At 65.6% G+C, this 23802-nt stretch overlaps 7 protein-coding genes across 7 annotated transcripts in view; 4 read left to right on the forward strand and 3 right to left on the reverse strand.

The window, feature by feature from the left end:
• CHLNCDRAFT_141739 (hypothetical protein) overlaps positions 1–206 on the forward strand; it is a gene marked incomplete at both ends in the record, with an annotated part of 1461 nt that extends 1255 nt beyond the window's left edge. The window contains one exon of the mRNA XM_005842850.1: positions 60–206. Within this exon, the coding sequence (XP_005842912.1) occupies positions 60–206 (147 nt within the window). The remainder of the gene's footprint in view (positions 1–59) is intronic.
• Positions 207–825: 619 nt separating this feature from the next.
• Positions 826–8799, reverse strand: CHLNCDRAFT_141740 (hypothetical protein; the record flags this gene model as incomplete). The annotated part of the gene is made up of 19 exons (XM_005842881.1): positions 826–1102; positions 1257–1353; positions 1525–1964; positions 2129–2661; positions 2783–3382; positions 3515–4219; positions 4326–4473; positions 4572–5010; positions 5175–5346; positions 5482–5560; positions 5679–5761; positions 5864–5980; positions 6102–6194; positions 6320–6846; positions 7000–7229; positions 7433–7951; positions 8338–8391; positions 8552–8679; positions 8767–8799. 19 exons carry the CDS (start codon positions 8797–8799, stop codon positions 826–828), a joined length of 5274 nt encoding a protein of 1757 aa, XP_005842943.1.
• A 293-nt stretch (positions 8800–9092) lies between these two features.
• CHLNCDRAFT_141741 (hypothetical protein) lies at positions 9093–12862 on the forward strand (the record flags this gene model as incomplete). Its single annotated transcript, XM_005842851.1, has 6 exons — positions 9093–9308; positions 9430–9614; positions 9767–10064; positions 10197–10569; positions 10657–10728; positions 12735–12862. The coding sequence occupies 6 exons, from the start codon at positions 9093–9095 to the stop codon at positions 12860–12862; spliced, it is 1272 nt and encodes a 423-aa protein (XP_005842913.1).
• A 136-nt stretch (positions 12863–12998) lies between these two features.
• On the reverse strand, positions 12999–15545 carry CHLNCDRAFT_28666 (hypothetical protein; the record flags this gene model as incomplete). Its single annotated transcript, XM_005842882.1, has 8 exons — positions 12999–13475; positions 13653–13849; positions 14014–14164; positions 14360–14534; positions 14628–14797; positions 14999–15133; positions 15309–15368; positions 15486–15545. Coding segments are annotated over 8 exons (1425 nt in total), but the record flags the coding sequence as incomplete, so codon positions are not given.
• Positions 15546–17967: 2422 nt separating this feature from the next.
• CHLNCDRAFT_141743 (hypothetical protein) lies at positions 17968–19233 on the forward strand (the record flags this gene model as incomplete). Its single annotated transcript, XM_005842852.1, has 6 exons — positions 17968–18062; positions 18167–18329; positions 18482–18563; positions 18705–18851; positions 18987–19061; positions 19181–19233. 6 exons carry the CDS (start codon positions 17968–17970, stop codon positions 19231–19233), a joined length of 615 nt encoding a protein of 204 aa, XP_005842914.1.
• A 1721-nt stretch (positions 19234–20954) lies between these two features.
• On the forward strand, positions 20955–22470 carry CHLNCDRAFT_55501 (hypothetical protein; the record flags this gene model as incomplete). The annotated part of the gene is made up of 7 exons (XM_005842853.1): positions 20955–21170; positions 21291–21418; positions 21546–21693; positions 21817–21898; positions 22013–22159; positions 22247–22321; positions 22418–22470. 7 exons carry the CDS (start codon positions 20955–20957, stop codon positions 22468–22470), a joined length of 849 nt encoding a protein of 282 aa, XP_005842915.1.
• A 1269-nt stretch (positions 22471–23739) lies between these two features.
• The window catches only part of CHLNCDRAFT_49281 (hypothetical protein), a gene marked incomplete at both ends in the record, with an annotated part of 982 nt that continues 919 nt past the window's right edge, over positions 23740–23802 (reverse strand). Inside the window, one exon of the mRNA XM_005842883.1 lies at positions 23740–23764. Within this exon, the coding sequence (XP_005842945.1) occupies positions 23740–23764 (25 nt within the window). The remainder of the gene's footprint in view (positions 23765–23802) is intronic.

Here is a 23802-nt window from a genome sequence, read left to right on the forward strand (position 1 = left end):
CCGCTTCCTGCCTCGCAATCGGAATCTCCACTCCTGCCACCCTCCCCTTTGCCTCCCAGCCAGCCACCACCCTCCCCTCTGCCTCCCTCGCCATCACCGCCATCCCCTGCACCTCCCAGCCCACCACCTCCTGCCCCGCCCCCGCCGCAACCTCCACCTCCCTCTCCGCCTTCACCGCGGCCTCCCAAACCACCTCCATCTCCTAGACCACCAAAGCCACCAAGTCCTCGTCCACCGCCTTCACCACGACCCCCAAAGCCACCCTCACCAAAGCCCCCGCGACGACCACCTAGACCACGTCCGCCCTCACCACGTCCGTCCTCACCACGACCACCACCTAGACCACGTCCGCCCTCACCACGACCACCACCTAGACCACGTCCGCCCTCACCACGTCCGCCCTCACCACGACCACCACCTAGACCACGTCCGCCCTCACCACGGCAACCCAGGCCGCCGCCACCACGTCCCCGCCCGCCCTCACCAAAGCCAAAGCCGCCACCCAAGCCCCCGCCACGCCCGCTTTCGCCTAGGCCTCCGCCGCCGATCAGGGGCAGGGGCCGGCGATTGCAGCGGTAGAAAGAGGAAGCATCCGACGCTCATGTACCCACCGCTGCCGCCCCTCCCACCTTGCACTTTCAGCACTACTTCTGCTTCCCCAGCTGCTACTCCCCTTCCACCTCTGTTTGCTTATCGCGAGTTTGAATTTTTCTTACATGTTATGAATTTGGAGTACTCAGAAGTTGAAGCCCACATCCCCAGCAACCCACAGACAGGTCCGACAGGCAGTCACAGGTCATCATGCCAGCTCACCGGCCACCGCCATCACTGGTGCTTGCCCAGCATCTTCTTGAGGCCCCACAGGCGGTTGGGCCTGGCTGGCGCCCAGCCACCAGCGCCCCCGTCCCGCCCCTCCACCTGCTGCCCTGGCGCTGCCACGGCATGCTGTGGCGCGGCCGTGGCCGCCCACGCCTCGGCCTCTGCGAACAAGGTGGCCGCCGGCGCCGACAGCGAGCCGCGCAGCGCGGCTTGCGGCGCTTCTGCAGACACCCGCAGCACCGCCCCCGCCGGCACCACCTGGCCCCTCGAGGCGCGCGAGGCACTGCAGGCAAGGGGCGGGTGCTGGGCTGGGTGGGTGGAGATGCGTGTGTGGAGCAGGGCTGCCATTCATTAGGGACATCGCATCCCTACCCCACGCACCACGCTCTGCCTCCTCCACCGCTTGACACCCAGCAGCAGCCAGTGGCACCACTCACCGCAGCCCCCTCTCATACTTGTCCCCGAATGGGCCAGCAGCCAGGGCGCCAGGCATGACAGGCTCCAGCAGCGCCACACCGCTGGCAGGCACCGCTACTGCAGTAGAGGGCACACAGGGCAGCCAGAGGAAGGCGGCGTCGGCGGCTGCCCAGCACCCAGCTGCAGACGGCGCAGAAGATGCAAGCTGGGACAGCGGGACCGGCAGCCCAGAGGTCCAGAGGCCCGCCGCAATCGCCCTTGCTTGCTAGCCAGGCTGCCTCGGCTCACCCGGCTCCTCCCCGCCTGCAAACGCCGCCCCCTGGGCTGCTCCCAGCGCCAGCGGGCCAGCTGTGGTGTTGCCGGCGCAGGCCAGCAGCTTGGCCACGGCGGTATCGAAATTCGAGGTGGCGCTAGTGAGGGGGGAGGGCAGCGGGCACTGCTCCTGGTACTGATGCGGTACCGGCGGCTGCTGCACCTGCGGTGCCGCGTCAGCTGGCGGGTATTTGTGCTGCAGAGCAGCCAGCTCCTGGTGAGAGAGGAGGTGGCGGGGCTGCTCCTGCGATGCCCTCGCACCCGGCGCCTGCTGGTACAGCGCGGGCTGGGCCGCGGCTGCGGGGCCCTGCAGCAGCGCCAGCTCGCGAGCGTCACGCGCCGCCGCAGCCTGCCGCTGCCGCTCCAACTCCTGCTGCTGGATGGCCTCCAGCACCTCCCACTCCTGCTCCTGGTCGCTGAGAGCACGGAATGCAACAGGCGGCAGGCAGGCCGGGTGGGCCAGGGAGCCAGAGGCATGCAAAGTGTGGAGCCTGGGGTGGGCGGTGACACGCGGGCCTGTTGCAGGCAATCCCCCGGCACATGCAAGCAAGCCCTCAGGCCCACACCCACACCCACACACCTGGTGTAGTCTCCCAAGTCGGCCAGGTCATCAGCATCCAGCATGGAGCGCACAGCGGTGGCTGGGGCACCAGCCAGCCCCGGCCCGGGCTGGCCGTGCACAAACGGGGTGGGCACGGAGCTCAGCAGTGCCTCCAGCACGGGGCTCAGCTGCTCCTGTGGCCGCGCCTGGGTCTGCTGGTACGAGGGCAGCGGCAGGCTGCTGCCGGCAGCGCCGCCGCTGCCGCTGCCGTGCCGTGCCTCGAAAGATGCACGCAGCGGCTGCGCCTGCAGCCTAGCGGCCAGGTCACGCGGGTCGAGTGGCGGCAGGTCGGCGCGGCGGGGCGAGTTGGGCACACTGAATGACACATGCTTCCTGGCGCCAGCCGCAGCGCCAGGCAGCCCACGGGGCAGCGCCAGGTCATCAACACTGGCATGACGCAGGCTGTGGTTGCCTCGCAGCTGCTGGAACTGCCGCTGCTGGGCGGCCAGCGGGCCCCAGGCTGCCGACGGCAGGTCGCCGCACGCAAAGCTGGCGGACAGGCGCAGCTGGCTCTGCACACAGCGCAGGGAGCCGGATGTGACCAGCAGCAAAGCAATGCAGACCACCAAAATGAAAGAAACATGCAGCGTCAATGGGCGTGCGCCCAAAACCATCAACCCCTGCACCCCACACCTGGTCATCGGGCGCAAAGGCGCCCTGCCCCACACGGTCCATCGAGAATGGGGCGTAGAAAGTCAGGTCGCAGCTGCTGGCCCGGGAGTGCAGGGGCACAATGCCATGCCCCGCCGCCTGCTCCTCCTCTTCCGCATCTTGCTCACGAGCCAGCGCTGCATGCCAAGGGGATGGGAGCTCCTCCTGCTGCTGCTGCTGCTGCTGCTGCTGCTGCTGCTGCTGCTGCTGCTGCTGCGGGCTGCTAAAACCAGAAGATTGGGAGAAGCCATCCTCTTCTGACTCGGGAGCGGTGTCAAGGCCGTCGTCAAGTGAGAAGAAGGGACCTTGGGCTGGCGCGGCAGCCTCGCGGTTGCGAGCCGCTGTGGCAGCAGCTGCGGCGGACTCAGCCTCCACCACCGCTGCACCCAAGCCCGGTGCGTTGCTGGGCAAACCAAGCGGCGAGCTGGTGCGCAGCAGCGGGGATCCCCGGAAGCGCGTGCTGGACCCAGGGGTGGAGACGTTGCTTGTGCTGCTGCGCACGCTTCCGCGGCTGCTCTGCCGCCCCAGCGAGCTGAGCGGGGTGGAGGTGGGGGACAGCTGCTGCAGGCTGCGCTGACGCAGCTGCACACAGGGTGAGGAGCACAGCAGGAATATCATGGTCATTGCACAAAGCTCCTTATGCACAGGGGGGCCCAAGCAACACATGCCAGCGATGGCATCTGTCCATCACCCCACTCTGCCCATCCCACCTACCTGGCTGAGACCCAGGGGCTGGGAGGCACGGGCTGACAGCGAGCCAGTCTCGCCTGGTGCTGGGACAGCAGCAGGCACCTCCTGCTCCGAGCTGGCTGCCCCACCGTAGCGCGCCTGCTGGAGCTGCAACCCAGCCGCAGCGGCCTCCTGGTGCTGGCCCTGCCAGTGCAGCGGTGCCGCTCCCCGCGGAGTCGAGTAAGCTGCGTCCGCCTCTGCGCCCTGCCCACCACGTGCCTCGGGAGTTGCCGCAGCATCCCGCTCGCCAGAGCCACCACTGCCTGCCGCATCGCTGCCAAAGCCTCCCTCAACCGACTTGATGAGGCGAGCAGACTCTGCCAGCAGGCTGGCGACGGGAGTGGACAGCCTGTTGCCTTCGCCCTGCGGCTGACTCTCGCCAACTCCTGCCTGGCTGTCGCCTGTGATGCCGCTGCCTGCCTCCAAAACTCTCCGGCTGCCGCCGATGTCCGCAATTGCTGCCTTGGACAGGCACGGCGATGGCGAGTGCTGCCTGCGCTGGAGCGGAGTGCCGCTGCCCTTTTCAGCTGGTGCCATGCTGGGCTCCTGCGGGCTGCTGTTCTCCTCTTGGGTGCTGGCATTCCGCCGCCGCAGCGACTCCACGCTGACGACGCTGGTTGCTGGGCTGCCTGCGCTGGTCAAGCCGGAGAGCGCCTCGCCTGGGCGCTGATGCTGCCTTCCCTTGCGCTCCTGCAGCAGCCAGCAAGGTGCGAAAGCTTCAGTGGAAGAGTGAGCCCTTGCAAGAATCAAGGGCCTGCACGAGTGTGAGAGAAGGCGGGCAGACACTCCTGCGCACTTTGCGCTCCGCAGACTTGTCGGCGTCAGCAGCCCGGTTCTCCTCATGGGCGCCATCCAGCTCAGCACCAAAGGCATGCAGCACGCCAAAGAAGGCAGCCGGATCTGCCAGGGTGCTGCGCTGCCCATTGATGAGGCTGCCCAGCTGCCTGCAGCACACGATGAACGCAGAGGCAGAGACACATCCTGAGGCATTTGAATTGACTGCACCAGTAACAAGCTGATGGCAAGCTCGACGCAGGCTGACTCATGAAGCGACAGGCGATCCACTCGCCTGAAAGCGCTGTCTGCCTCCTCCACTGCCGCTTGTGCCGCGCCGAGGCGATCCAGCGCCTCTGCCCTGAAGAATGTCATGTGCGCCAGGCAGGCACCCGGGTCGGCGCCGCCCGCCCCAGCGCCCTCCTGCGCCACGGCAATCAGGCCCTCCACACGCCTGACCCCTGCCGCTAGCTCCACCACCTCCGCCCGCGCCTGCTGCCAGTCCAGCCTCGACGCAGCCTGTGCGCTGGGCAGCGCCGCGCCGAGACAGGCGCCGGCGGGGTGCTGCCGAGACACCTCGCGCGCCACAAAGTGCAGCAGGGTGCGGCTGCGGGCCCGAGTGGACTTCACTTCCTTGAGCTTGAGCAGGGCATCTATCTGGAAGCCGGCGGCGGCGCCGTTGTGGTTGCCGGCGCTCAAAAAGTTGCCTGCGGTGTGTGTGTGGGGGGGGCAAGGATCCAGGCTCCCTCCTCACAACAAGAGTGGCTTAAATGCGCAGCCTTCCTCAGCAGCTTACTCTACTGTCGCAGGCTGCCTTTCCATGAATGCACCATGGCGTGCCGTCCACCCAAAAGCGCCGCCGCCTGCTCACCTGCGAGCATCGCCACCTTGAGTAGCGTGCGCAGCATGTCGCTGTGCCGAACCTCCTGGCAGGCGCGGGACAGCAACGAGGCGGCCGCCTCCACCGCCTCGGCGCGAGCCGCAAACCCAGAGCTGAAGGGCAGGGCCTCCAGCCCCTGCTCCAGGCCAGGCAGCTGCATCATCTGTGGCAGGTGCAGCAGGGAGAAGAAGGGCAAACATGTGTGCAGCACTGAAATGATGCAGGATGCCCTGCCCTCATTTGATGCAGCATGCTGGCCGAGAGCTGGGCAAAACTTGACCAAGTCCTGCCCACCCACCTCCAGCATGAACTGCTCAGCACTGCCCAGCCCCTCTGGCTGGCCACCATAGCCGCGCAGCAGCTGCTTCTCCTCAGCGCTGCATCGAGGGGATACAACAGAGAGGCAGCGCCACAGGCCATCAGCAACCATGGCCGCTCACAACAGCAGTGCAAAGCACCCTGCCTGCAGCTCTGCACCTTGGCAGGCACGCCAACAGCCGCTTCACTTGCTCCTCTGTCAGGTCTGGTGCACCAGGATAGGCCTCCCTGTCCAGCAGCCTCAGCACGGCCTCCTGGGCCTGCAGAGACACATGGCCGGAGCAGAGGGGCTCAAGCTCAGAGGCGCAGCTTGAATCAAAGCACGTGCACAAGAGTGCGCCGACCGCATCGCCTGTGCCCACCTGCCGCGTGGTAAGGTCGAGGTCGGCAAGGAGAGCGCCGACCTCCTGGCAGCGCTGCATGGGCAGCAGCATCATGGGCACAGAGGCGCCGCCGCCGCTGGAGGCGCGGGGCGAGCTCTGCAACGGCAGGCAACAAGACTTGCTCAACACAGCTGGTGCCGGCCCCCCTGCCCGCCCCTGGCTGCCCCTGGCTGCATCTGCCCGCCCCTGGCTGCATCCACCATTGCCCCATGCCCACCTGCTCCCCGGTGCCTGCAAACTCCGCCTGCAGCTGCTGGAAGTCCACCCCAGCCTCCACTCCCTCCAGCAGGCCCCATACCATGTCCCGGGCCTGTGTGGGAGCAAGGCAGGCAGCATGGCACCGCGGTGTGCCACCAGGAACCACGGTGCAAGTCGCAGATCGACAGCAAAAGGCAGAGCGCCCCAACCCTGGGCTCCCAGCAGCTCCAAGCTCACCTGCGAGTTGTCCAGGCCATCGATCGACTGGGGCGGCGTGGGCTGCTGCTTCTGCTGCTCACTCGATGCCACAGAAGGCATGTCAGGGCCTGCCTCGCTGGTGCCATACTGGGTTGGCGAGTCTCCAGACGAAGCAGTCGCAATGGGCACCAATGAGGCCTGCTGAGATGCACGAGTGCTGGCGTCCGCCGGCTGAGCCTCTGCCTCTGAAGGCCCAGGCGCTGCCTGATCTGCTGCTGCAGAGGCGCCGCCAAGCATGGCTGCAAGCCGCAGCAGCGGCACCCTCGGCTCGCTGCCGCCAGCAACTGCAGAGTGCTCCTGCGCTGCTTCCTGTGCTGCTTCCGGCGCGGTGGGCGCGCTGGTGGCACTGTCGGCAGGTGCCTCGTCTTGCACCCTGCTGTGCACGGTTGGCTCAACTGATGCCGGCACCGACGCAGCGCTGGCTGTCCGGGCGCCAGACTGTGCGGAATGCGCCCGCTGCGGCCCCTGCCTGCTGGTCAGCAGCATGTGTGACACCCGGTGGGCACCTGCGGTGGGAGGCAGGCGTCAAGCATCCTCCGCCCCAAGCACACAAGGCAGCCACCTCGCTGCTAGCGCTGGCACGCAAAGTTGTCACCAGCATGCAGCCGGGCAAAGCAGACAGCCCCAGGCCTCCACAGCACCAAGTGCAAGCGTCGCACCTGAGTTGTCCTCTGCCATGTGCCCAAGCAGTGTGATGCGCAGGAAGCGCTGCACCTCCAGCCCCCTGCCCAGCCTGAACAGGTGGCGCAGCTGGTGCAAGCTCTTGGGCTGCAGGTGGATGTCTCCCAGCCGCTCAAACGCGGCGGTGGCGGTGGGCGCGTGCTCGAGGCGCACGATGCGCGGCACCGAGGCGGGCTCTGCAAAGGTGATGCGCAGCGTGATGTCCGAGCTGCAAGAAAGCCAAGCGAGGCAGGAGGGGATGAAGCGGCAGCATTCGTGAGGCAGCATGGCCATGAATGAAACTAGCTATAAGCCAGTTGACATGGCAGAAATATCACAGGAGCAAGAAGTAGCCGCTCTGTGAAAGTGTGGCACTCACGGCCAGGCATACCGCGCCCTGTCATTCATGCCAAGCTGTGCCCAGCCACTTACGTGTGGCGGCCCCACAACTGCAGGATGCAAGACGACTCCAGGAGCAGCACACGGTGGCCGCGCGAGGTCCAGCAGGCTCCTGCTGACGGCGCCGCTGAGCTGTGCGGCGCAATGACATCCTTGCAGCCGGTGCCCGTGGCGGTGGTGACGCAGCGCACAATGGACAGCTCAGATGGCGGGATGGTAGGCGCGGCAGGATCCGGCAGCTGCGTCTCTTCCCGCTCCTGCTCCAGCAGCCTGTCCTGCTGCAACACCTGGTGCTCCTCCTGCTGCTCCTGCGGCGGCGGGTGCTGGGGCGTCGCCGCCTGCTCAGCAGCCGGGCCCGCGGCGGGCTGCTGCGAGACGACTCCTGACATCCCGGGAGTGCTGGGCGGCGCTCCCAGGGTGGGCGTGGCCGCCCGCCGCTGAGAGTGCTCCTCATGTAGCTGCTCCAGGCGCTGATCGTATGTCGCCAGCTCCGCCTGCAGCGCCTGCTCCTCGCTGTCGAGCTCCGGGTCGCCAATGACGCTGCTCAGCACGCTGCGGCGACAAACAAAGCAGCAGCAAAGCGGAGACAGAGCTCGGCATAGGGCAGGCATGCAGCAAGCCCTGCACCTCATGCGCAAGAGAAAACCTCACAGCTCACCTGCACGTGGGTGTGGCAGCGGGAATAGGCGCAGGCCGTGCTGCGCTGGCGGCAGATGCCGTGCCGGCGGCATGGGCGTCCAGCAGAGGCACCAGCCTCCGAGTGCTGTGGGTGGCAGGCTTGCAGCCCACGCGGTGCACCGAAGGGCTGGGAGCCCTGCACATCAATGCGTGCGTGTTCGATTCACACATAGTCGTACATGCAATCCTCTTGCTGCTATGCAGGAAAGATGCCGAGGAGGGCCTCACTGCACATGCACCACATAGGCATCGTCCCTCACCTGCTTCCTGACAATGACACATTCTTCAGGCTGCTGAGTGGCCGATCAAACACCCTGCAGCAGGCCAGCCCATCAGGGTGGCGGAGAGTGCGGGGGGTGAGAAAGCGGGCGGCAATGCGGCACATCAGACCGCCCCGGGCGTTGCACTGCTCAGAGATGCAGCTTGGGAAAAGCCCTGCAGTCTGCGGTGACCCCATCATGACTGGCAACGCACCCGCTCTTCCTGAATGCGCTGCGCGACTGGCTGGCACGCAGGGAGCCCAGTGCCGCCACCCGTGGCAAGTGGGCGTCGTCGTTGTTAGTCGACACCTGCTGCTTGCGCTGCAGCGCGGCGGCATAGCCCTGCGTGGAGCCAGCGAAGGTGCACAACGAGGCAGGCTGGGGAGAGCGCATTCTGTGCACCGCGAAGCCAAGTCCGCCCACGCTCACCCGTCGGCTCGAGTTTTCCTTGCTGTTGCTCATGCCGCTCCCTGCATTGCGAACGCACGCCGTCCAAGGGACCCGCGGACAAGCGGAACAGGGCCTGCCTGTCGGGAGCTGACTTGCTCCCTCCACCTCATGTGTACTGCTGGCCCTCGTCAGGCGCGCACCAGGATGCTCCCAGCCGGCTCCAATTCAAAATGTCGGCCTCCTGATCAGCGCTGGCTGCGGCTGGCGGAAAACAGGCGCTTTGCTTGTTTGTCCCTTGTGATGGCGGCTCTGTAGCGACTGACTCGTCCCAGTGGCACGCGTGATAGTTCTCGAGGCCAGCCGCCATGGAGCGCCAGCTCCAGCACCGCCGGCTGCAGCACGAGGCCATCGCCGCCTCCACCGCCACCACCCTGTACGGCGCGCTGGTCTACCTGAACCGTGGAGGGCTGTGCAAGGAGCCCCTCAGCCCCGCCATGTTTGCGCGGCCCAACCTCAAGGGACTGCAAGCGGTGCTGCACCTGCTACACCACCGCATCCGCGGCGCGGCACGCACCAAAAAGGTACGCGGCCACCACCACCGCACCCACGTGGCTGCCCTTCTCCCCTGTCCAGGGGCTGCATGCCTCTCCAACCCGTGGTTGCTCCGATCAACGATGCAAAATTCCTCCTTTTGAATTGCAGGAGCTGCAACATGTGTATCCTGTGCTGGAGCCTGGGCAGGGCCGGGAGTTTAAGGCGGTCATGCAGGGCTGGATTCGGGAGCTGGGTGAGGCGGGGCTGGTGCTCCCCGACACAGTCAAGTACTTTGTGACCGCCTACCAGGGCAGCAACAGCCACCGCACGGTGCTCATGCTGCTGGATCTCAGGTGTGCAACGGTGGTGCCGGCAGCAGCTGAAACAGCTTTTTGTTGGTTGGTGGCAGGGAATGTCTGCATGCATGCCAGCTGGAAACGGCTGCAGCCAAGGCTGGTCTTGATTGTGACCCCCCTGCTCCTGCTACGACCCCCTCCTCCTGCAGCACTGTGGCGCTGGGCCGAGAGCTGGGCGAGGGGCCGCAGGCAGGGCTGCCCGGTGTGGAGCTGGTGCAGCCGCACGCTGCGGCAGTGGTGGGCCGCCTGCCGCGCGGCGCACGGCAGGCGGCGGCCGCTGCACAGCGGGAGCTGCAGGCGCGAATGGACGAGGTGGTTGCCGCCATGCAGCGCCTGAAGCAGCTGCAGGCGCAGGCGGCGGGACAGCTGGCGGCGGGGCACGCGGCTTCGGGGGCGGCGGCAGCCCAGCTGGCGCCACACGTGCCGCCGCTCTTCTCGGCCTCCCAGGTGGGTGAGGTCACTGGGCGCAGGCGAGTTCCGTGGCGTCCTGGTTTGTCATCCAGTCATGCTTGCTTCCGGCCACCTCATGGGGGCATGCCTTGGCCTCTCTCACCCTCGCCTTGCCCACCTGGCCTGCAGGCCGCCGCCCGGCGCGGCGAGCTGGTGCTGGAGCTGCTGTCGCATGGGCCGCCCCTCACAGTCCAGCCCGAGGCGGTGCGGCCCGACAGCTGGGCAGACCTGCTGGCCGCGGGCAAGGCTGGAGTCGCCACGGGCGAGGGCGCAGCGGCATCCCCCGCAGTGGCAGCTCGCCGGCTCAGCAACCCGGCGCAGGAGGCGAGCAACTTTGCGGCAGAAGGGCTGGCTGCAGATGCCGACGTCATCACCGTGCACGGCGTGCTGACTCAGCGCCTGCACGCTGCGGGCGCCGCACTCCAAGCGGCGGTGTCCAGCGGTGCACCGCCAGGCGCCCCTGAAGTGCAGGCCACGCTCGCTGAGGCGGCCGTGTATAGAGGTGAGCGAACGCTGGCCTCTTTGTGCGGCTGAGCCTGGGTTGGAATGCGTGCTGTGGCTCTGATTCGCCGACCCTGTCTGCGTGCAGAGAGCCTCATGCTGAGTGTGTGGCAGGAGCTGGCAGCAGCGCAGATCCGGAGCGAGCAGCGGGCGCCAGCTGGTGCCTGCGGAGGCGGCAGCAGCCGGCCAGCCCTGCTGCGGCTGCTGCCTCCCAGCCAGCCGCCCTGCAACCCGGTCTTAGAGGGTCTTCAGGCTGCTCAGGCAGCGGCAGCTGTGGCGGCTCCTGACACTGCATCGGACAGCTGCGGCTGGGCGACGCCGGAGCCGCGGGAGGTGCAGGCGCTGCGGCGTGCCATGTGGCAGCTGGCAGAGGAGGAATGCGGCGGCACCAGAAGCCAGCACGATGGCGGCACCCTGGCGCCGTCACCTTGCGACCAAACAGATGCGTATCGAGCTCTTTCAGCAGAACCGGCATCGCCGCTGGTGCTCGCCGGTAGCACAGCTGCGGCAGGCAGCTCCACAAGCAAGGCGGGGCCAGGGGCTAGGCAACCGCCGGGCCAGCGCATCAGCAGCCCCAGCCTCGCAGACATGCTCAGCAACAGCAGCGGCCTGGCTGCCTTGCCGCTGCTGTCTGAGGGGCTGGATGAGTTGCCGGCGGCAGTCGCGGCTGGCTTGCCATCGCCGCAGGATACCTGGCCCCACAGCCGGCAGCACGAGCAGCAGCAGGGGTCCCCCTGCATGGCAGAGAGCTGTGCCTCTGCCTCAATCATGGGAGGCCATGGGCAGCACAGCAATGGCAGCAGCGCCGACGGGGCAGGTAGAATGCACGCTGGCGGCAGCAGGCCACAGCTGCTGGCAGGCTCGCCCATGCTGTCCGCGGCCGCTAGCTTCATGCCGCCCCGCCGCCAGCACTTGGAGCAGCAGGGGCAGAGCCAGGGCTGCTCTCGTCAGCCGCATGCCGCCAGCAGCTGTTCATTGCCGCCGCTACCTGCCACATCACCGCCGCATTCTCCGCTATCGCCTCTGCATGGCGGCGCCCTCAGCCCAGCCACCAGCAGTCCCGCCGCCTTTCGGCAGCTTGTCGGCAGCACTAGCCAGGACGTTGGCAGCCCAGCAGTGCCATGGCGGCAGGCTGCTCTGGCTGCTGCGGCGTCAGCAGGCGCCGCAAGCTCCCCAAGTGCAGGCAGCAGCAGGCGGCGAACATCGAGCATCACAGTCACGCTCACACCCCCCAAGCGTCTGGCAGAGGACAGCCCCCTGCCTTTGCCTCCGCAGCCGATTGGTTCCCTAGGGAGCAGTCCCATTAGAATGCCAGGCGGCAGCAGCGATGGCGGCAGCAGCGGCGCTGCAACTCCCGTCAGCAAGCTTTTCGGCGGCGGCAGCGGCAGCCCGTGGCAGGGCAGCAGCCCCGCATCCTCGCCGGTGCTGCAGCCCACCCAGCAGCAGCGACAGTGGGCAAGGGGGCCAGCGCAGAACAGCCGGGCCTTCAGCCCCGGCGATGCCTTGCTAGCATCCTGCTTGAAGAGCAAAGGGGGTGCTCTGGCGCCGTCACCTTTTGCCTCACCAGCACCGTCCCAGGACCAGCAGCAGGAGCCGCTGCTGGCAGCTGATGTGATGCAAGGGCAGCATCTCAATGGCCAGTGGATGCTGGCCGCCGCCCGCAGCACCTCCCCGGCAGCCACGCCAGTGCCAGCCAGCCGCCCCGCCAGCCCACGCCTGAGTGGCGGCAGCGGGGGCAGCATGGGTCGGCGGCGCAGCGCAGCTCTGCACACCACCAGCTCGCCGGCCGCCCGCCAGCAGCCGCATCGCCTGGCCAGCAGCTCGCAGATGCCGGTGCCGGCAGGGAGGGCCGCAGAGGGGCCAAGCACAGGCCTGCTCAGCCCGCCCAGGTGCCTGGACACGCCCACCAGCCACTCCCTGCTGCCCTCTCACACAGCAGCGGTGGGGCGCACCTGCAGAGAGCAGCAGGAGGGGCTGTCCCCAGCCTCAACCATGCTCACCCCGCCACGCTCCCTGATGGCCTCCCCAGGTGGGAACAGTTGCTCCACAGTCATCATCTGCTGGAGCTCGCGCAGCCATCCCCCTGGCATGCTGCATCCAGCAGAGCTGCGGTGGCTTGACCAGTCACCAAGTTTGCCCTGAATCCATGGGTTTTGTTTTTTGCAGAGACGGTGGGACGCGGCAGCTTTGCGGCTGGCGGTGGCGGTCAAGCAGGCACAGCAGACAGCGGCGGCATGTCGATAGATGCGCTGATGCAGCGCCTCAAGCTGCTGCCATCCAAGGGCCCTCGCTGACGAGACTTGTAGCCTTGTAGCATCTCTAGGTAGGAGCACCGGCTTTCCCATTGTTAGCTTGTAAATCCCAGTCAATCCCAGGCACGCTGCTTGCTTACACTGTGTACATGGTGTGCCACTCAATGTGTGGGCCCAGTCACAGCGCAAACCTGGCCACTCCATCCGCCACCCGCACAGCATCCCGCACCGCCGCCACGTTGTGGGCGCGGATGATGTTGGCACCGCCCGCCACGCACAGCGCGGCAGCCGCTGCCGTGGCATAGTCCCTATCCTCTGCCCGCTCCCGCCCCGTCAGGCGCCCCAGGAAGCCCTTGCGCGAGGGCCCCGCCAGCAGCGGCAGCGCCGCCAGCGGCGGCGGCAGCGCGCGCCGCAGCTCGCCCAGCCGCGCCAGCAGCTGCAGGCTGCCGTCTGCGGTCTTGGCAAAGCCCAGCCCCGGGTCCAGCACGAGCCGCCAGGGCTCCACGCCCGCAGCAATGGCAGCCTGTGCGGTGGCCGCAAGCTCAGCCGCCACCTCTGCCACCACGTCGGCGTACGCCGTGTGCCGCGCCTGCTGCATGTCCTGCGGCGTCCCTCGCATGTGCATGACCACGTACGGCACGCCCAGCTGCGCCACCTGCTGGGCAGGGGCAGAACAGGCACTTTGAATGTGGCATAGCCACATTACAGGTGCTGGGGTGAGCGGCAAGCACCGAGCAGCAAGGCAGCAGTCTCCCGGAGCCCCACCAGCGCGGTCCCAGCCCCGGGATGGGCCACCCCCAGCCCGCCTCCCACCTCACCCCGCCCACCCCACCTGGCGGTGCATGCCCGGGTCCATGCCTCCCCCAGACACATCGTTGACCATGGTGGCGCCCGCAGCCACCGCCGCCGCCGCCACGTCAGCGTGGAAGGTGTCCACAGACAGCGGCAGCGCGGCGATGGCCTCCTCCCGCGCCAGCGCCTCTATCACCGGCACCACCCGCGCCGCCTCCTGCTCCGCCGACAGCAGGTCTGCAGGAGGTGGCTTGCAGGGGCGGCCAGCAGGTGGGGAGGGGCCTCAGGGCACCGGGGCCACAAACGGCGACAAGTACGAGCCCCAGCCCAGCTGGCCGCCTGCCCAGCAGCACCGGCAGCAGCCCACGGCCGGCCGGCACAGCAAGGGTGCTGCGCCGCACCGGAGCCGGGGCGCGTGGACTGGCCGCCGACGTCGATGATGTCTGCGCCGGCGGCTGCCAGCGCCTTGGCGTGCGCCACCGCGGCGCCCAGGCTGGCGTGCCGCCCGCCGTCGCTGAAGCTGTCTGGGGTGACGTTGAGGATGCCCATGACCTGCAGCCAGAGAGAGAGAGTGTGCGTGTGTGTGTGTGTGTGTGTTGGGAGGAAGGGGAGAGGGATGGAGAGGTGGAGGTGGAGGGCAAGCCTTCTGGGAGGCCCCAGCGAACCGTCAGGCAGCCGGGTGACGGATGGCAGTCGCCGCCTCTGCCCGCCACTCAGCGCAGGGAGCAGACCGCGCTGCCGGCCCACCTGCGTGCGTCGCTGCCAGGGCCAGAGCCCCAGGCGGCCCATGGGCAGCACACACTCCAGGTCGGGTGTGCCCAGCTGCCGCTCGCCGCCCGCAGCCTGCCACAAGCCGGAGGCCAGCCGCAGCTGGCGCTGGAGGCCGCCCTCGCCGCCGCCAGCGCTCCCCTCTGCCCCCTCGCTGCTCTCGCCGCCCGTAGGCGCACGGCCTGCCTGCCGCGCCGCTGCTGCAGGCAGGGCAGCGCTCCCCGCACCACCGCCGCCGGCGCCGCACAGGTCTGCCAGCGGTGCTTTCACAAAGTCCCGTTCCTGCCATCGCGGGTGGGGCACCACCAGCGCCTCCCCCTCTGCCACCGTCTGATCTTCAAAGAACACAATGTCGAGATCGATGGGGCGGGGGCCCCAGCGGCGGGCGGAGGGGCCAAGGTCGCGCCCCAGCCGTGCCTGCAGGGGCGGCACGCGACGACGGGCACGGCTCGAGTGCAGGAGCTCCGCAAAAGAGGCACGACAGGCAGCCTCTCATAGGCACTCACCTGCATCTGAGCGCTGGCAGACATCATCTGAGCGCGAACACCGGAACCAGCGCGAACACAGGCTGCCCCCAAGCTGCCGGCGCTCCCCACCACCCCACACCCACCCACCCACCTCAATGGCCTTCAGGCGGCGCAGCAGCTCCAGCGGCGGCAGCACCGTCTCCACCATCGCCGCGGCGTTGAGGAAAGGCGGCTGGTCGGTGACATAGGCGGGGGCGGACTCGTACAGCCGCGACAAGCGGCACACCTGCAGAGGGCTGGCGTTGTGGGCGTGAACGGGCGGCCGCACATGTTGGCTCCCGGTCCAGGGAGGGTCAAGCAGCTTAACGGACCCCGACCATAACCTGCCTATTCCTGTCCTGCCTGCACCCAAACCAAGCAAACGGGACACGGGCTCCATTTATGGCATGAGAGCCACGCACCTGTATTCCGTCGTCTGCCAGCGCCCGCACCGCCGCCAGCAGGTTGCCGAGGCGGTCGCCCTGCAGTGGCGGCGGATCCATCAGGCGCATCAGCGCATCCTGCACATTCAGCATGTGTGGCTGGCGGCGCAGGGCACTGCGATGCTGCGGCCCACGAGCTGAGCGGCGAGTCCCCACCAGGTTCGAGCCCAGGGCGATTGCAGTCTGCCTTCGTCCCGCCATTCTGATGGATGAGTAGGAGCGCAGGCAGCACGGCTAAGCCTCAATCCTATGAGGTCCAGCGGGCGGCAGCGGGCGCAGCAGGCGGTGGTCGGCGCCTGACAGAGTGAGGCATTTGGTGATGTTTACAAGTGTCAGGATCAGTGAACCAGGAATTTAGGTGAAACTGTATACAGTAGACTTCCACATACCCTCATCGGTGCTGATTGCCCGCGCTTCAACTCGTGCGACACTCTGCACGCAGCACTCTCTGAGCACATGCTTGTGTAACACTCTTTCACTTGCCTGCCGTGATGATCTGCACGGAAAATGAAGCAACGGGGGCTCTGAGAGAGGTTCTGAGAGAGGCGTGCATCCATGGCCAATCTCGCAGCGGGCCGCTAGGTAGGGGCATGTGACACTGCATTTATGGCGCCCCGCGTCAAACCAGCCTGCCAGTGGAAGCACACCTCGTTGAGCTTGTCATACAGCTCGCCAAAGGCGGGCGGCGCAGAAACGGGCTTCGTGCCGGCACCCAGGATGTCGGCTGTCTCCACGCCCTGCCCGTACGCGGCCTGGTTGTGTTCCGTGGACACCTTGAGGGAGCCAACTGCATCATGTGCGCGCATCGGCAGGCACCAACATGATAGCCTGTGGTAGCTTGCAAAAGGCCCAAGCAGACCCATGCTTGGCCAGCAGCACCGCCTGCAGCAGCAACTTCGAATCCAGCTGCCCGTGCGCCGCCTACCTGCCGCGGAGAGGTCCACCAGCAGCCCATCCGCCAGGCCAATCGACACAACATCCTCCAGAGTCAGCGAGTCAAAGCTGACCCCGCCGGAATGCCAGTTCTGCAGGCCAGGCGCGGCCAACACCACCTCAGTGCTACAATCGCGGCACCACAGGCAGCAGAGCAGCAGCGGGATGCGCCTGCTATCTGCTCCCCACCCGCTGCCTGTGCTTGTGAAAACCAGGCGCAGCAAACACTGCGGCAGCAGTGCGCATGCCAGCACCTCTGACAGTGTCAGGTTGGCGTCAGCGGCCACCGCCGCGCTGGTGGAGCCGCGCGTCTTCAGCAGCTCGGCGGCTTTGTCGCTCAGCACGAGGGACAGGGAGGAGGCCTCGTGCTTGCCTGCACCAGCACGAAGGAGACGCCAGCGTGAGCCGAGCAGCACCACACGTGCACGCTGGTGAGAGCAGCGGCGTCAGCGGCGCCGGCAGGTTCTCCCAGGAGCATTTGGCGTGCCATGGTTGCTGTGCTGTCCAAGCAGGATGGTGTCCCATCGCACCGATGGTGGCTCCCAGCGAGATGGAGCCGGCGGTGAGGAAGCAAGGGGCGCTCCAACTCGCGGTGCCGTCCTGAAAGGTGCGCAGGCGGGTGATGGTGAAGCCGCTGCCCTTGGAAACGCCAACCACCAGCCCGGTTTTGGTGGTAAAGACAAACTGGAGTGCCTGCAGGCAGAGCAGAGCACGCGCGGTTGTGTTGGAAGGGCTGCAGCGGCGGCGGCGGCCGGGCCGTGCAGCGGCTGGCAGCGCCATCACCTGCGCCTTCCTCAGCAATTTAGGGTGCAGAATGTACTCGGGCTCCACGTTGCCCTCGCGGTCGTGCGGGCGGGTGGCATACTCGAGCAGGCTCAAGGCTTTGGCAACGAGCTCCTCGTCCGACATCTCGATGTAAACCGAGCCTAGAAGACTGCTGTGGATTGACAGGTCGAATCCCGATGGCACAAGTACCTGCAAGCTCATGCCTGCAAAGCTGAGGCGGCGCCGGGTCGCATCTGCCGCAGGGCGGCGGGTCCTCTGCGGTGCATCTTGGCAGAGGGTGAAATGTAACCGAGGGATGGCTTGAATGCTTCTCAGCATAAGCATAGGCCCAGCAAACCAGCCTCAAAACAGCAGGGCACAAATCCCGCCTACTCTGCCAGAGCAGTATGCCCACTGTGCCCGCCACAGCAGGCATAGCACCGGCTCGAAATGTTTCGACGAAACCGCACGGGGAGGCTCGCACGTCACATATCAGCTGCCCGTTTGCTCAAAGTGGCCCTGCAAGCGTAGCGCATGGGGGTTCCATTCGCGGCCCGGTTTGCCCTCCTGGCGCAGCTCCTAGGCTGCACTTGGCCGCAGTTGGGAGCACAAGGGGCGTTAGTGCAGCAGTCGGCGCTGAATGTCGAGGTGCTCGCCGCACAGCAGCCCGCCGCCCGCTCCGGCTTGCCGGGCTGGATGGAACTCCACGAAAGGCTGACTCAGGAAGCAATGGCAGCAAGGGAGGCAAGGGTGAGGGTCAAGCTGCTTCTATACACCCTGTATCTGCGCGCCAGTGCCCATGTTGACATGCGCTTTGTGTCCGCCGAGGCTGCGGCAACCACTCCTCTGCTCCTCTGCACTGCCCACCACACGCTCGCCTCATCCCCATCACCTGCCTGGGCTGCAGGGTACGGGCCTGGTGATTTATGGCGATTCCATAATGGAAGCGTTCCGGGGGACCAGCATGGGCATGGATTTCCCCGACAGGTATCACCAGAACAAGGCAGCCTACAACACGTTCATGGGCCCCAAAAAGTGAGTGGAGCGGTGGCAGCGGCGAGCAGCATGACAGGCTCAGCGGAGCAGGCGCCAGGGGCATGCACGACAAGCTGTCGTGAGTGCCCGCCCCTGACGTGCAGGGCGCTGGTGCTAGCCATCAGCGGCGACCAGATTGTGCACTTGCTGTGGCGGCTACAGAATGGTGAGGGCCCCAAAGGCCTCGACCCCCAGGTTGTCACCGTCATGATTGGAACCAACGACCTGGCGCACCTCACATCCCTGCTCCAGGCAAGAGTTCCCCGTGTGCCCTTATTGTTGCTGTGCTGTCTTTGGTCGCAATGCACGATTTGGTTCCTGCTCCCTCCTTCTCCTTCCGTGCTTTTGCTTATGGCACTGATGGCAGTTCGATTTGCGATTTGGTGCCTACTCCCTTCTTCTTCTTGTTCTTCTTTCAGGATGATGACGAGCGCATTGCTGCCACCATCTCGCGTGGGGTACAGCAGAGCGTGCGGGAGGTGCAGCAGCAGGCGCCCCAAGGTGCACGACTGGCCTGCCGATGGCTGCCTGGTCCTCAGGCTGGGCGGGCAGGAGCCAGGCACAGCACAGTGCATAATGTCATGGGAGGCCATTGGCATACTCACAGACTTGCAGGCGCCTGATGCCTCGGCCCTGCTGCAGCCACCGTCATCGTGTTTGGGCTGCTGCCGCTCCAGCCCATGATGCTGCATGCCCCGCAGCGGCTGTTCGATTCCAAGGTGGAGGCAGCCAACAGAGCAATTGCAGCTTTTGCAGCGGGGGAGGCCTCCGCGAAGCTCAAATTCAAAGGTCTGTGACCCTCCCCATGGCCCTCACACAGTGGCTGAGGATACTGCCTGGACTTTATGGGGGTGGGTGGGCTCGCCTCGTTGAGCCCGCCTTTCTGCCTGCCGTCGTGCCATGGCACGCATGCATGTGCTGCAGATTGTGGCGGCGACTTTGTAGATAAAAGCGGCGCTATAAAGCAGGAGCTCATGCCAGACGGCGTGCACCCAGCAGGTGGGCAGACAGCGTGCTGCGCAGGCGGCGCTGCTTTGCGCTGCATGGCATGCCGCCAGGGATTTGAGCCTGGCTGCCCACGGGCCCCGAAAGCTGAGCTCCTGCTTGCTGCCCTGCAGGGGGTGGCGCCGACGTGTTGCTGAAATGCATGCTGGAGGCGATAGGGAAGTGATGCCATCATGCTGAGATTTTTCTTCAATCTAATTCAGACCTCTGTAACAACAATGCTCCAATTGAGGATCGCCGGCCGACGCTCCGGCGCTGACGTGGCGGGTGGCGGGTTGCAGCAGCAGCAGGAACCGAGTTGCGCAACGCATGCTTTGTGCTGCGACTTAGCAGAGTTTGTACCCACCCCGCCTTTCGAAGCTCGTCTCCCAGCATCTGGGCACTGCAAGAGAGCTGCTGCTGCTCCGCTGGCTGCTGTTTCTCCGCGTGAAACCCAAAACACGACGGCTAAAACCCATCAAGTATCGCCGAGTGAACAGCGTTTCTCGGAGCCGCCCAGCAGAAGAGTGTCCAGCCAGCTCCCCGACCCGCCCGCCTGCCCGCCCGCCCGCCGCATCATGCCCGGCGATCCCCACCTCTCCACCCTTCAGGACCTGGAAATTGCTGTGGATGCTGCCATCGATTTGAGCGTGCCGCGTGCCAGGTGCGACTCCTGCTGTTGAACCAGCAGAAGAGTAGGGAAGCCTTGCTGCGCAGCATGCATGACCACACACAGATGTCCGCTGCTCAATGTCCGCCGCCACTTTGCAGTTTGACGGATGCCGATTTGCTGCGGCGCGCCAACCTGGTTGCTGCCATCCCGCGCGACGACCAGCCCAGCTTCGCTGCAGCCTGCGGCAAGGACGAGGAGATGCACCGCCTGGCGCTGGAGCTGGCCGCCACCAAGCTGCCGCTTGCTCTGAACAGAAACCTGTGCATGTTCACGGCTCCTGAACTCATCTGCTGCACGGAGCCGGAGCTGCCTATGCCCCTGCCGCTGTTCTTTGCCCTGCTCAGCGCACACGCCACGCTGTGCAGCTGCCTTGTGAACCGAGGCGCCAGCGAGGCGGAGCGCTGCCAGATCCAGCGCGCCGCGCTGCCCATCCTGCACGGCATAGTGCAGGCCTCTGGCGCCGGCTATGGCTACGGGATGGCTGGGCGAGGTGAGCGTGTGCGCATGGCCAGCGCCGAGCGCAGCGCAGCAGCGCCCGCTCCACCCACGGCGAGTGGAAGCCAAACTCACTTCCTCGATGCCCTGCTGTGTGACCTCTGCTGCAGCCCCCTGGCCTGAGTTCTATGCGTCCTACGCCTGCCTGTTCCTCGACCAGGAGGTGGAGGATGAGAAGGTGCTTAGGGAGGTGGAGCGGCTGGACATGGACAGCTTTTTCGACGGGTTTGTGTATGCTGCAGAAGAGTCGGGCGCAGTTATGTGCACCGACTGGCTGGAGCGCATCATGAGCCGCAGGAACCGGCGGGCGACGAGCGACGGCGGCAAGTAGGGAGGCGCCATGCTGAGGGAGGGAGGCTGGTTCTCCACGTTTTGATTGCACATAAGACATGCTTCGACTTTAGTATTTGGCACATTCAATGAATCCAGCTCTGCGTTTGCAATAGTGGCTCAAACATGCCTCTGGACCGCCAGCGGGCACCACATTGCTGCTGCCCCCTGATCCCAGGTGGACCGCAGGCGATTACTGATGGCATGCATCAATCATGCATGCCCAGTATGTCTGCCTTTTTAGTGACAAAGACGCAAATGATCAGGGAGCCACCCGAAATTGCAATGCACATGGGCAGGAGGGCAGCACGGCTCAGCAGGGACCCGCTTTTGTTTTCCTGATCCCGCTTGGGTCTACAAACCAACCAACGCAGCATAGAGTGCAGGAGGTGGCCTCCGTGGTGTTCAACATGGAGGCCCCAAACACTCGCCTGCTTGCTGTAGGCGGCCTGTTCACGGTGCTCCTGTGCCTCGTCATGCGCATGTACGTTGTGCGCAAGGCGGAGGTGCTGTCCCAGCAGCCGCCAGCCGAAGTGCTGCAGCCGACGTCTCGGGCGGCGGAGCCCCAGTGGGCCGCCTTTCACGACACCCTGGCTGGTGAAGTGTCGGCGGCCAAGGCTGCTGGGGTGAGTGTATTGATGCCTGACATCTGCCAGCAGAAAATCCCTGGCATTGGGTATTCATTTTGGCTTTCGACCGCTTCTCGCCGCTCGTCCCCTGATGCGCACCTCCCTCTCTGCTGTCAGGGCGTCCTCGACATCGTATTTTATGGGGACTCTATTTCGGAAAGCTTCAGGGGCAGCGTTGCGGGCACGGTTGTGGAAGGGTATAGCGGCAACATGGCGGCATGGCGAGAGATGATGGGCACGCGGCGGTGAGTGGCGACGCAGGGTTGGTCCCCTTTGCGCAGCAGACGGCGGTCTATCCATGTTCCTTGCAGAGATGTGAGCAGAGCAAACCCGGCAGGCAGTGTCTGGTGTACCCCCACCGCCCATGCGCAGGGCCATGGTGCTTGGGATTGCTGGGGATCAGACGATGCACTTGCTGTGGCGGCTTCGTAATGGGGAGGGTCCCAAAGGCCTCAACAGCAAAATCGTGACGGCCATGATTGGCACCAACGACATGATTTACCTCACCTTTCTCTACCCAGTGCGCCCCTGGCTGGCATTGCTGCCGTTGCTGCTGCTGCCTCGCAAGGTTGCTTGTTGGCGCTGCTGTCCATGAACCGCCCACTGCCCAGCAAAGTTTACCCTCTTCCCTTAACATCTGCAGGATGACGATCAGCGCGTCATCGCCGCCATTGTTTCCAAGGTGCAGCGGTGCGTGCGTGAGTTGCAGCAGCAATCACCACAAGGTGAGCCCTCTTTGCCCGGAGCAGCATCGCCTGATTGCACGCAACTGAGTTTTTAGCACAGCACACCAGCCTCTGATCCTATGCACCGTGCCCCTCTCACCTCCCCTTGCTCAGCCAGCATCGTCCTGTTTGGGCTGCTGCCGCTGCAACGCACACGAACAGACTGGCCGCATGCTGAGTATAACGGCAAGGTAGCAGCGACCAACCAGCAGCTCCAGGCATTTGTGCAGCAGCAAGGCTCTGAGGAGCTCAAGTTCAAAGGTGGGTGCTACTGGATGTGGCTTTGCTGCAGGAGGCTTGTGCGGCACCCAATGCCCCATCTGCCGCTTTCCGAATACATCCGTGCAGACTGTGGCGGCGACTTCCTTCTAGCCAACGCCACGGTGGACTTGAGGCTGATGCCTGACGGCATCCATCCAGCAGGTGAAAAACAGGCAGGGCGGCGCCATTGCCGCAAGTCAACATCATTTTCAGGGAATGAAGGTGGCCCACCTCTCCTGTTGATACCCTGCTGTGCAGGCGATGGCGCGCGAGTGCTGTTGAGCTGCATGCTGCAGGCGTTGGGCGACTGAAGGGGAACTGTATCCTGCTCCGTCATTCAACATCCTGCCTTCAGTTCTGTTGTGTCCCTGCCACTTTAATGTTGTATTCCTGGCAATGAATAGCGTTGCGCGCTGTGCCGATGTGGAATGGGAACGGGAGGGGGCGGGTCTCGAGTCGCGTTATCTCCGCCACGGTTCCAGCCTCCACACCAACCATCGGCGGGTCGGCGTCTCTGAAAGCGGCATTGACCACAGAACGTTACAGGTGCGTGTTCGGCCCATCGGCTTTCAGGCGTGATGGAGAGCGGAACTCGAAAAGAACCCATTATGCGGGCATTCCATTCGTCGTGACCGTTGTAGACAACGCGAAAGCCACGATTGGCTCCACCAGCCAGCCGCACAGCCAGAAAGTGACTATTGGCCTCCTGCACGCGATGCGATGCAGGAGCCGTCTACTGCCACTTTGTGCGTGGTTCCATAACGTGAATGGAGGCCATGCGGCGTGAACTCCGACTTGCCGCCCAATGGGCGCACAACACGGTGCTGGCAGTGGCGGGGCCCATTGCCCGGCACTTGTGCAAAACGCCAGCAGCCATCGCAGCGCTGGGGCTGCGAATTGCCGCGGCGACAGTGATGGACCTGTTCTCTCCAGCTCCTGCCGTTGGTCAACTGGCAGAGAAGCAGGAGGCAGGGCAGGCCCAGCTGCAGCCGCAGGAAAACGCATTGCGGGCAGCCATGACCCAGCTGGGCAAGGAGGTTGCGGCAATCATGCAGCTGGTCTGGGAGATCATTCAGGGGGTGCAGACCTGGGCGCCCCCAATCCTGTTCTTCCTGGCGGGAACCACGCTGCTGCGCCTGTCTGGAGCCGAGATGCCGGCATCGACGCAGCTCAGCCTGACATGCATCGCAAAGAGCGCAGCTGGCGGCGCCATAGTGCTGGCATTGGCAGACCGGCCCAACGTTGCATTGCTCTGCCACCCTAGGGCAGGGATTGTGGGGGTAAAGCAGCTGGGCACCGCGGTGTTCACTGCATTGGCACGGCTGGCTGCCTGAGTGCTCCCATTGCACCTAGTGGCAAAGCAGAGGGCAAGGCGCTCAGTTTTGTGTTACTTGAATTGTTTTGTCACACATACAATTATGTCTTGGTGCAACAACAGCAGTCAGAGAAGCGGGAGAGCAGAGCATGGGGGAGATTCACAGAGGGAGCTGGGACACAATCAAGCGCAAGCAAGGGGACAAGCGAAAGCGGGGGCTACATCTGTATCGAATGAGCAGTGTGCAGCACCCGCCCGCGCTCTGCTAGACTCTCTTTTTGAAGCCGTATCTGCACNGGGGGGGGGGGGGGGGGGGGGGGCCCCCCCA

This window comes from Chlorella variabilis (assembly GCF_000147415.1).
Source record: "Chlorella variabilis unplaced genomic scaffold CHLNCscaffold_38, whole genome shotgun sequence".
Taxonomy (NCBI): Eukaryota; Viridiplantae; Chlorophyta; class Trebouxiophyceae; order Chlorellales; family Chlorellaceae; genus Chlorella; species Chlorella variabilis.